The 12,337-nt window shown below is 40.1% G+C and overlaps 1 protein-coding gene across 4 annotated transcripts in view; it reads right to left on the bottom strand.

Moving 5' to 3' along the window:
* The window catches only part of PAK2 (p21 (RAC1) activated kinase 2), a 99,803-nt gene that overhangs the window by 43,448 nt on the left and 44,018 nt on the right, over positions 1-12,337 (bottom strand). For all 4 annotated transcript variants that reach the window (XM_063622208.1, XM_063622207.1, XM_063622206.1 and 1 more), the window contains one exon: positions 5,593-5,800. In XM_063622208.1, the coding sequence (XP_063478278.1) occupies positions 5,593-5,779 (187 nt within the window). In that variant the 5' untranslated portion in view covers positions 5,780-5,800. The remainder of the gene's footprint in view (positions 1-5,592; positions 5,801-12,337) is intronic.

Raw genomic sequence — 12,337 nt, 5'->3', positions numbered from 1 at the left:
TGCTATTATTAGCTCAGGCACAGACAAATAACCTAATGGAATACAACAGAGAACACAGAAGCAGACTCTCACATGGAAACTTGATAAATAATGGTGGTATAGGTCAGTGGGGAAATAGAAGACTCAATAAATGGGTCGGGGATACTAACCAAGTTTAAAGAAAAAAGTGAAAGTGAATCTTTTCACAAATATACAAAAATAAAATCCAGCTAGCTCAAAGATTTAAAGTGTAAAATGCAAGCTATAGAAAAAATACAGGAAAATGTCTTTATGACCCCAAGTTAGACAGAAATTTCTTAAAAAACAAAAAGCTCGAACCATAAAAAAGAGAAACTGAGGCCGGGTGCGGTGGCTCACGCTTGTAATCCCAGCACTTTGGGAGGCCGAGGCAGGCGGATCACAAGGTCAGGAGATCGAGACTACCGTGAAACCCCGTCTCTACTGAAAATACAAAAAAATTAGCCGGGCGTGGTGGTGGGCGCCTGTAGTCCCAGCTACTTGGAGAGGCTGAGGCGGGAGAATGGCATGAACCCGGGAGGCGGAGCTTGCAGTGAGCCGAGATCGCGCCACTGCACTCCAGCCTGGGCGACAGAGCGAGACTCCGTCTCAAAAAAAAAAAAAAAAAGAGAAATCGAAGCCAGGTGCGGTGGCTCATGCCTGTAATCTCAGCACTTTGGGAGGCTGAGGCAGGTGGATCACAAGGTCAGAAGTTCAAGACCAGCCTGGCCAAGATAATGAAACCCTGTCTCTACTAAAAATACAAAAATTAGCCGGGCACAGTGGCAGGTGCCTGTAATCCCAGCTACTCGGGAGGCTGAGGCAGGAGAATTGATTGAACCTGGGGGCGGAGGTTGCAGAGAGCTGAGATTGAGCCACTAGACTCCAGCCTGGGTGACAGAATGAGACTCCGTCTCAAAAAAAAAAAAAAAAAGAGAAACTGATCAATTCCACCATATCAAAATTAATAACTTCTATTCATTAAAATATAGTACTGAAAGGGCGAGAAGGCAAATCACATCCTGGAAGACTATCTTTAACATCATATAACTGGCAAAGGATTAGTGTACAGACTAAAACGAATGTTTATTAAAAGAAAACAAAAAAGCTAACCAAGTAGAAAAATGGATTAAAGACCTTGATATGGTTTGGCTGTGTCCCCACCCAAATCTCATCTTGAATTCTCACGTGTTGTGGGAGGGACCCGGTAGGAGGTAACTGAATCATGGGCAGGTCTTCACAAGATCTCCTGGTTTTAAAAGGGGGAGTTTCCCTGCACAAGCTCTCTCTCGTTGCCTGCTGTCATCCACGTAGGACGTGACTTGCTCCTCCTTGCCTTCCGCCATGATTGTGAGGCCTCCCCAACCATGTGAAACTGTAAGTCCAATAAACCCTTTTTCTTGTATAAATTACCTAGTCTCAGGTATGCCTTTATCAGCAGTGTGAAAACAGACTAATATAGATAGTGAACAGATATTTCTTTCTCTTGAACAGATATTTCACAGAAAGCACACAGGAATGGTCAATTAACCCGAAAAGATACTCAGTTTTTTGAGTAATCAGGGAAAGGCAAATTTAAAACACAATGAGCTACTATTTCACCCCTCCCAGAGTTGCTGAGGGTGCTGAGCAATGGGAACGCTCATCTTCTGTGGGTGAGAATGGACACTAAAAACTTTTAGAAAACAATCTGACAAACCTAGCCAAGTCACACACGGGAACAGCCTGTAACCCAGCAATTCTAATCCTAAATATACACCTCTGAATGACCTTTAAATCTTTGCTCAGGACCCACACCAAGAAATACATTTTATATCCTGACTCAGTATACACATAACTAAAACAAACTGTTTCACAAGACAAAGTTTTTACTGTGTGCATAATACTCTGATTATATTATTCTAGTTCATTTAGTGTCGTCCACTATACAGAGTTCATAACCCACCAACGCATTGGTTTTTCATATGAGCTGCACATCAGTATCATCTGGGGTATTTAAAAAATTAAAAACAAAACCAAAACTGATGCCCAGGGTAAGCCCCTAAAGATGCTGATTGCTGATTCAACTGGAATGAAATGGAGTTTGAACACAGATTTATTAAGCTTCCCAGATGATTCTAATTAGCAATTCAACAACTAAACTAACAGATCATCTGAAGTTTGTGAAGCTTTGCCCTACATCCAGTAAGATGTACGTTCAAGATTATCCATAGCAACACTATTCATGAAAACAACCCAAATGTCTACAGATAGGAGACTGGCCAAATAAACTGCAGTATATTTACAGTGTAGCAATATACAGCAGTGAAAGCGAACAAACTACACCACACACACATCAACAAGTCTCAAAAGCATAAAGCTGAGTGAAAAGTATGTGGAAAAAATGCAGACAGCATAATTCCATTCATAAAAGGTTCCCAAACAGGCATGCCTAAACCATAGATATTTGAGGGTGCCTAGATATGTTATAAAATTACAATAAAAATGCAGAATGCAGAATGGTGGATATTGGGGACGAAGAGAAGGTTAGGATGGGGTATAGCAGATGGGGACTTCAGAGGTACTAATAAAATTCTAGGCTGGGTGGTAGGTACAAGGATGTTTTATATACATATATATATACATATACATTTTTTTTTTTTTTTTTTTTGAGACAGTCTCACTCTGTTCCCCAGGCTGGACTGCAGTGCCACGATCTTGGCTCACTGTAACCTCCACCTCCCGGATACAAGTGATTCTCCTGCCTCAGCCTCCCGAGTAGCTGGAATTACAGGCATGTCACCACTCCCGGCTAATTTTTTTGTACTTTCAGTAGAGACAGAGTTTCACCATGTTGGCCAGGCTGGTTTTGAACTCCTGACCTCAAGTGATCTGCCTGCCTTGGCCTCCCAAAGTGCTAGGATTAACAAGTGTGAGCCACTGTGCCCAGCCTATATAAATATATACTATATATATATTATACATACTATACATACACTACATATTATATATGTTATATACTATATATACACTATATATCCTATACATATATTATATATACTATACATATACTATATAGTATATAGTATACAGTATGCATATAGACTATATACTATATATATATAAAATATACTATTGTGTCTATGATGTCAACACAAAGTAAAAAATTAAAGCCAAATTCAATTTGATAGTGGTTATGGCTTATACACGGGTGTATCCATTTGTCAAAACTGTAGAGTTAATATTTGTGCATTTTGATAATTGTAATTTTATCTAAAAAATAAGTGGAGGCAGGATGATGGTAACTGCTGAAATTAGGTGACAGCATTGATTACACTGTTCTGTTTACTTTTAATATATTTAACATTTTCACTAACAATTTTTTAAGAGAAAGAAAAAACTGGATAAGGCAAAGTTCATTTTTAGAGAGCTTGCAAAGTTTTAAGATCAACACTAAAAAGTTATTGGATGTTGACTGTAAACATAATAAAACAAAGACTTCAGAAATCACCACCACAAAGTGAACGAATATCAATGACAGCTATAAAGAACTGATACACCTACAAGCAGTTAGAGTCCCCGCTAGGAAACCAATATGTTCACTCCCCCTTTCTTAGGGGGACCTTGAGTTTGCTACAGCTGGTAAGTAATTTGGGGAGAAAGAAATGAAAAGGAGGATAAAACTGGAAGATTCTTAAAATGATCAGAGAGGGGGATGCTCTTCCACACTGATGTGAACACAGTTCAGTTTGCTCACAAACGCTTCCATTACCCAAAATCAAGCACCAGACTGTCCACACTTTCTCTTTGTTTCATTTACTTTTCCAGTGCTGTCCCCAAGTATACTTTACTTTATCGTGAGAATTTCCCTACTCTACCCTGGATTCTAGCTCTCCAGAGGGAAGGCAGAGCAACTCTTTTAGCAATTTTTTCTGGTGTTAACCTTTATCCTTTTTTTTTTTTCTGACTTCCATAATTTTAAATACCATGTTTACATTCCCATTTTTAGGTTTTCCCACTTTAAATATACTGACTGACTATTCCAAAACACACTTCATTGCCTTCTTCCCACGCACAATTTTTGGTTTATTGCTTCATCTTCCTCTTTAACCTTTACCTAATCCAGCCTAAGTAGGTTTTTCATTCTCAAACATGTCAAATACACAACTTATCGCTTCCTTTAAATAAACTTTAAAAACATACTTCCATTAAGGCTTTTCAGTTATAACTTCACAAGAAATCTTAATAAAACAAAATTAGAAAGAGGTGATATACAATGAAATGAATGAACAGGTTTTCAACTGCTCCATGATTATGCCCTGTCTATGAATCTAAATTCTCCAAGACTTGATTCTTCATTAATACTAACTCAAATTTTCATCATTATATAATCTCACTTAAATGTGTATTAAGGGGTATTACATACAAAGCACCATTCATCTTCTACTTGGGTTTACCTCTCCATGTAGAATATTAAGAGGTGTATCTTTATCTTTGCTTATATCTATTACCAGCCATCAGAGCCATATTACGTTTAAGGTGATTAAACAAATGAATCCCTTACCCTTATTCTAAAATCCATTAGTGTCTGTAATCCATTATTTAATTCTAAAATCCAAAAATCCCTGAAAACTGAAGTTTTTTCCTCAAATTTGACAATAAAACTAATTTAGCAATTTCAACTTGAGACTATGTACAGCCTTTATCCCACCTTTGTGTGACTAGACCAGCGGTTCTTTCTGTTTCTGAGACAGTCTGAATGGAGTGCAGTGGTATGTCCCTGGCCCACTCCAACCTCCCTATCCAGGGCTCAAGCCATCCTCCCACCTCAGCCTCCCAAGGAGCTGGGATTACAGGCATGTGCCACCACGCCCAGCTAATTTTTGTATTTTTGTAGAGATGGGGTTTTGCCATGTTGCCCAGGCTGGTCTTGAACTCCTGAGCTCAAGCAATCTGCCTGCCTTGGCCTCCCAAAGTGCTGGGATTACAGGCACGAGCCACTGTGTCTGGCCCAGTGATTCTTAATTGGAGCAATTTTGCCCCCAGGGGATAGGTCCCTGCAACAACAAATTATTTGGCTCCAAGATGTCAATAGTGTCAAGGTTGAGAAACCCTGAACTAGACATATACTTTGCTGAGGACACATCAGTCTGTGAGTACTGAGGCTGCCTCCGACACTCCTGAGGGCATTATAGAACACCTGGTAAAAGACAGTATTTACTACTCAAGAATCACAAAAACTCTTAATTCCAAAACACAGTTGGCTCCAGGGATTTCAGACAGCAGACTGTGGGCCCTATGTCACCATTCTTATAACAGCAGGTCTCCCTCAAATGTCACAAATCTCATTAAAATATGGCCAAGGTCTCAGAAAACAAAGGAGATAAACACAGAAATTCATTGGCCGTAACAAGTAGGGTTAAGAAACCAATTTACATTTTATTCTCTTTTAAAAATCACAATTTAAAATAAACTAGCCTTTTTAATAATGCCTGTATATTAGCATCGATTGTTTTCATGATCTGTTTTAATGTTCTCACCATAAAAGTTATCAATGTGGGTAACGTACAATAGTAAACCAACGCTGAGACTCTGAAACCCACGAGTGCTGTTTACCTTTCTCTGTGCCTGAGAATATGGAGATGATTTTATGCCTGGGTTTTTTCTCTTCTGGAACAGAGGGCAAAGGTTTCAAACTGTGATTGGCTGACAAAGGGTCTTTGCCTCCAGTGCTAAAGATGGTGCTGCTCATTCGCACAGGAGGTGCTGGAGGCTTGTCTTCCAGTTCTCCGTTATCAGACATGATTCAGAATTATGAAATGGCCTGAAATTGGAAAAAATACAATTAGTAACAAAGTAAAAAGATGGCACAAACAAGCAAAAAACGGTAATAACTACCCCTGCCACAACTCCCAATTAGAAAATATTATCCATTTAGAGTGACATTTGCAAAATCTGGAAAAATCAGTGTGTAAAAGATGTAACTCTCTTGAGTTTACCCCTAAGAAAGCTGGTAATGGTCAGCTGAAAAATGTTTGAAAAGTCAAATGGAAACATCATGGTATTACCAAAAGCTACTGATCTAATCAACGGATTCTAAGAGACCTTCTCAATAGAAAGACAGACAACATGAAATCTTTTTTTTTTTTAATTCCAAAGAGGAAAAATATGTTCTGACCAGCAAATTATAGGATATCTTGGGGAGGTGCACCTCTAGAGCAGAGACAGATGCTTGGCTATTAAGGGTATCAAACAGCACCCCCCCAATCTGATTTCACTCCAACCTTGCAGTTACAACTTAGCCTTCACAGTAACTTTCCTAAAAAATTCTTATTTATTTTCAAGATGGAGTCTCGCTCTGTCACCCAGGCTGGAGTGCAGTGGCGTGATCCCAGCTCACTGCAACCTCTACCTCCCAGGTTCAAGCAATCCTCCTGCCTCAGCCTCCTGAGTAGGTGGGATTACAGCCGCATGCCACCACTTTCGGCTAATTTTTTTGTATTTTTAGTAGAGACGGGGTTTCACCATGTTGGCCAGGCTGGTCTCAAACTCCTGACCTCAGGTGATCTGCCCATCTTGGCCTCTCACAGTGCTGGGATTACAGGCGTGAGCCATGGCATCCAGACTAATCTTTGTATTTTTAGTAGAGATGAGGTTTCGCTATGTTGCCCAGGCTGGTCTCGAATTTCTAATCTCAAGTTATCCACCCGCCTTATCCTCCCAAATTGCTGAGATTGTAGGCGTGAGCCCCCACGCCTGGCCAAGGATTCTTAAAACAATGTACTGCTGATACAGTGTTTGGTCTCTGAAAATTTGACATCATAATTTACACAGATTAGTCTTTTGAGTTTTGCAGACAATCACAAAGGAGCTTGACCAATCTGGATATACTGACAAAATTAAATACAGAGCATGGCTGAAAGGCTGAGTGTGGCCACATCCCTCAGGTTCTGTGACACCTGTAAATGCCCTGTCCAGGCAGTTGGGTAATCTGTCTTAGCTACATGTCTAATTCAGTGAAAACTTCAACCCTGCTTACCCATACTTCTAGGTATGTCCTTAAAAAAGTAGATGACACATACTTGAAATCAGCAGTAAAAGGGAGAGGATCCCTAACTTATACATATGAGTTCTGATACAAAACTATGTTAGAAAACAACATATTTTCCCACTGAACATGGTTTTGATTGGTAACTGGATCTTAATTTGATTCTAAGATTATTTAATGCATTTAAGCGAACAAAACCTTGCATATATACAATGAAAAGAATGCTAACTGTTCAGAACTTAAAAACAAATTTTTTATTTCGTTTGAATGCTTATACCTGAAGAAAAGTGGGGATAATTTGAGAAGATTAGCCAGGCACGGTGGCTCACGCCTGTAATCCCAGCACTTTGGGAGGCCAAGGCAGGCGGATCACGAGGTCAGGAGATCAAGACCATCCTGGCTAACATGGTGAAACCCCGTCTCTACTAAACATACAAAAAATTAGCCGGGGGTGGTGGCAGGCGCCTGTAGTCCCAGCTACCCGGGAGGCTGAGGCAGGAGAATGGCGTGAACCCAGGAGGCAGAGCTTGCAGTGAGCCGAGATTGCGCCACTGCACTCCAGCCTGGCGACAGGGCAAGATTCTGTCTCAAAAAATAAAAAAATAAAAAAATTTGAGAAGCTTATTCCAAATCTTACAGCTTTTATTTTCCTTGATGGGAGTGTGTCACTAGCACTATGGTATATTTTCTCTCTCAAAATGATTATTTTTTCATTCTACAAAAGAGGAAGAATAAAAAAAGGTAAAGGAGCAAAAACATTTCTGGGAGTGATATGGTTTGACTGCATCCCCACCCAAATCTCATCTTGAATTCCCACGTTATGGGAGGGACCTGGTGGGAGGTAAATGAATTATGAGGGCATGTCTTTCCTGTGCTGTTCTGATAGTGAGTACGTCTCACGAGATCTGATGGTTTTAAAAAGAAGAGTTTCCCTGCACAAGCTCTCTCTTTGCCTGCCGCCATCCATGTAAGATGTGACTTGCTCCTCCTCGCCTTCCGCCATGATTGTGAGGCTTCCCCAGCCACATGGAAATGTAAGTCCAATTAAACCTCTTTCTTCTGTAAATGGCCCAGTCTCAGGTATGTCTTCATCAGCAGCATGAAAACAGACTAATAGAGGGGGTAACTAGCTAGAGAAGGGCTGGGAAAAGGGAGTGAAAAAGATCTCTATCTCTGTGTGCAAAAGACTGTCTGGTCTAAGGAAGAAATGAGGGCAGGGGCTAAGGTGGTGCTGATGACATGCCCTAAAATGATTCTTCCAAACCAGCTCATGACATCATGTGGGATTTGTTTTGTTTTGGGTTGGGATGCAAGCAGGATGTAATTGGCTATTCCTGAGTATGGGCTACTACCAGTGTGCATTGTAAGAGGGGACCTATCTTGCTACAGGTAGAAGACAAAGCTCAGTAACAACATTGCAGCTGAGCACGGTGGCTCACGCCACACTTTGGGAGGCAAAGGTGGGTGGATCGCTTGAGGTCATGAGTTTGAGACCAACTTGGGCAACACAGTAAAACCGTCTCTACGAAAAATACAAAAATTAGTCAGGTGTGGTGGCGCACACCTGTAGTCCCAGCTACTCGGGAGGCTGAAGCAGAGGAATCACTTGAGCCCAGGAAGCAGAGGTTGCAGAGCCGAGATCATGCCATTGCACTCCAGCCCGGGTAACAGAGTGAGACACCATCTCAAAAACAAAACAAAACAAAAAACAGGGCACAATAATTAGTGTAAAGTGACTATAAATTCTTTCCTCAAGGCTCCCACATAGATGGAACGTGAGTAGAAACTGCCAATGCACCTTCAATAATAATAATAAATCAGCTGCATGTTATCCAGTTTTTTGGTTAACAGCATATGTTCCAGAATCAGACTGCTTTGGATGGAATCCTGTTTCCACCACTGACTTACACTTTACCATGTCTCATGACTCCTTGAAGGAATGGCTGACTCTAGGCATGGGAAAGGGAAAATGGAAGATGAGCCCAGAGCATGCTATAGTGTCAGAAGGCAAGGGAGCACTTTAAAAGGATGAGGAAATGCCAAAGGGACACAGGAAAGATTTTCCATAGGCCAATGCTGGGATATTTGAGCAAATTAGTATACTATTAGATTATGACCCAAAGTATCAAATAAATATGTTATTCCATACTGACATAAATAAATGAATAAGTAAATAAATGGGAGAAAAGGAACAAATCTTTCTTATAAAAGAATTGCAAATAAAATAGGTAAACACATCTCCCTCCAGGAGTTTCAGCTTAATCCGTGTCTCCTCTTGAGTGAAGGCAGGATTTAGTGACTCACTTCCAAAGAACAGTGTACGTCAAGGGAAAAATAACTTCGCAGTGAAAAAACCTGGCAAACATGCCTTATTAACCAAGTGACCACAGTTAACATCACCAGCAACAAGTCATGACAATATTACTTATCCCCTAATCTAATGTGATGTGACGCAGACTTCACCTCTGTGGTATTCTTCCCCCAAACCCACAGCCCCAGCCTAATCACGAGAAAAACACCAGACAAACCCCAATTGAGGGATATGCTACAAAACTCCTGACCACTACATTCCTCCAAACTGTCAAGGACACGAAAAACAAGACTGAGAAACTGTAACAGATCAGAGGAGACACAACCATAAATGCAACGTGACACCCTGGATTGGATCCTGAAACAGAAAAGGGGCACTGGTGAAACAACTAGTAGAATCCAAATAAATCCTAGAATTTGGTTAACAGTAAGGTACCAATGTTGGCTGCTTTGTTTTCACATACATATCACGGTTATGTAAGATGTTAATATTAGAGGAAGCTGGATGATAGGTGTACCGGAAATCTACTATCTGTGCAATTTGTCTGTAAATCTAAAATTATCCCCTAATAAAAACTCTATTAAACAGGGAGTAAGTTCCTCGAAAATTAAATATAGAGCTACTATGTGACCCAGCAATTCCACTCCCAGGTATATAGCCAGGAGAACTGAAAAACATATGTTCACGCAAAAACTTGTTCATAGAAGCATTCATAACAGCCAAAAGATAGACACGACCCAAATATCCATCAACTGATGAACGGATACACAAAATGTGGTGTATCCATAAGATGGAATATTGTTTGGCCGCAAAAAGTACTGACAACATGCTGCAACATGGATGACCCTTGAACACTAAGTGGAAAAAGCCATAAAAGGCCACATATTGTAGGATTCCATTTCATATGAAATGTCCAGAACAGGGGCATCCACAGAGATAGACAGGAATTTAGTCCATAAACACGGCTGATTAGTGAGTGGTTGCTAAGGAGTGAGGGAAATGAGATGTGGCTGCTAACGGGTAGGAAGTTTCTCTGGGGGATGCAAATGTTCTGGTATTAAGACAGTGGAGATGGTTGCACAGCCTTGTGAATATACTAAAACCACTCAATTGTACACTTTAAAATGGTAAATTTTTGGCTATGCAAATTATATCTCAATATCTACTCACAGAATAAAGATTAAATGAACTAACAAAGATTAAAAGCTGCTGCAGTTGTTACCATCATTACTATTTATAAAACTCTGTGCTAGACATTAGAGAAAATAAAAGACGACCTGAGTCCTCTCTAAGAGTTCATAACCTAGGGGGAAAGACCAACACGCACTTGTTTTAAGTTAGGTCAGGCACTCCCTTTATTGGTATCTGCTCTCAACACAGGCATATTAAAGCTACTTAGCTCCTTCAAAGTAGCTGTTCTCAAAACATTTTGGCCACAAGACCCTTTACATTTGTCAACATTAATGAAGAGTCCAAAGAGTTTTTGTTGATGAGGGTTATGTTTATATATATTTACTGTATGAGAAATTAAAACAAGTTATTGGCTGGGCATGTTGGCTCGTGCCTGTAATCCCAGCACTTTGGGAGGCTGAGGTCGGGGAATTACTTGGGGTCAGGAGTTCGAGACCAGCCTGGCCAACATGGTGAAACCCCGTCTCTACTAAAAATAAAAAAATTAGCTGGGCGTGATGGCGCGTGTCTGTAATCCCAGCTACTCGGGCGGCTGAGGCAGGAGAATCGCTTGAACCTGGGAGGCGGAAGTTGCAGTGAGCCGAGATCACACCACTGCACTCCAGCCTGGGTGACACAGTAAGAATCTGCCTCAAAAATATAAAACAAAACAACAACAACAACGAAAAAAGTTGTTTAAATAATTCATTTAAAAATAACAACAAACCCATTATATGTTATACATTTTTATGAAAAATGACTGTTTTCCAAAACAAAATAAGTTGAGTGAGAAGACTGATATTCTTTGACATTTCTGGAAGTCTTTTTCATGTCTGGTGTGGTAGAAGACAGCCAGATGATCAGATCTGCTTCTGCATTCAATCTGTTGTGCTGTGTTGTTTTAGCAGAAGTTTATGAAAAAAATCTTGTCTTACGCAGATACCCACCTGAAAATGGAGGAGCATTTTAACAGCTTTCACATAATTGTGGATTTTCTTCTTTGGTATTACACTAAACCTGACCTTCCTAAAAGGTTAGTTGTGGAATCTGAAATCACAGCAATGAATCTTTTTGTACCCTATTACATTAAACCAATTGATTCTCTTGAATTTTGAATGAATCTGTTACCTATGCAGAAGTTTTACGATGTCATGAATTGCTTTTTGGAAAATACTGGTTCCCTGGGTTTTGAAGATACTCCCAATGTTGACACATTTCATTATGCAGTAAAAATAAAATCACATTCATTAACATCACCACCTATCTCATCGGAAAAGTCTTTCAAGTGCTGAGAAACTGCTAAAATCAACATAGTGGATACAAGTTTTCTAAAACTCTAATTTTTGCTTGAAAGTCTAAATTATATCAGTAGCAACAAATTCTGTCACTGTTTTTGAGGGAATGTCTGCAAAATACGTAAGTCTGAACAACCAGAATTTGTGGGTCAGTTGTTCTTCCAAATAAAAAAAGGTGTTCCATGAAACAGAGGGCTAGTTTAGCTCTCTTGCAAAAGTGGTTATCTCCAACACAACGATTCATACTTTGGTATGCAGAAGTACCTTATGAGTACTTCCCATTTTGCTATATAGAATACTTGATCAATAACTTTATTGTTCCATTAAGTATATTATTACGTGAAACTGGCACTTTACTGCAAGCACTTGGCCATGGCCTTGGTATGGGTTAAAGTACGAGCAATTTGACCCACTTCTGCTTTTGCCCCATCAATCCATATGTCAACACAGTGTGAAAGCAAATAATGTGTTAAGAATATTCTGGGCCGGGCGCGGTGGCTCACGCTTGTAATCCCAGCACTTTTGGGAGGCCGAGGC

This window comes from Symphalangus syndactylus, chromosome 17, assembly GCF_028878055.3.
Source record: "Symphalangus syndactylus isolate Jambi chromosome 17, NHGRI_mSymSyn1-v2.1_pri, whole genome shotgun sequence".
Classification (NCBI taxonomy): domain Eukaryota; kingdom Metazoa; phylum Chordata; class Mammalia; order Primates; family Hylobatidae; genus Symphalangus; species Symphalangus syndactylus.
This window is presented reverse-complemented; position numbering and strand designations above follow the sequence as displayed.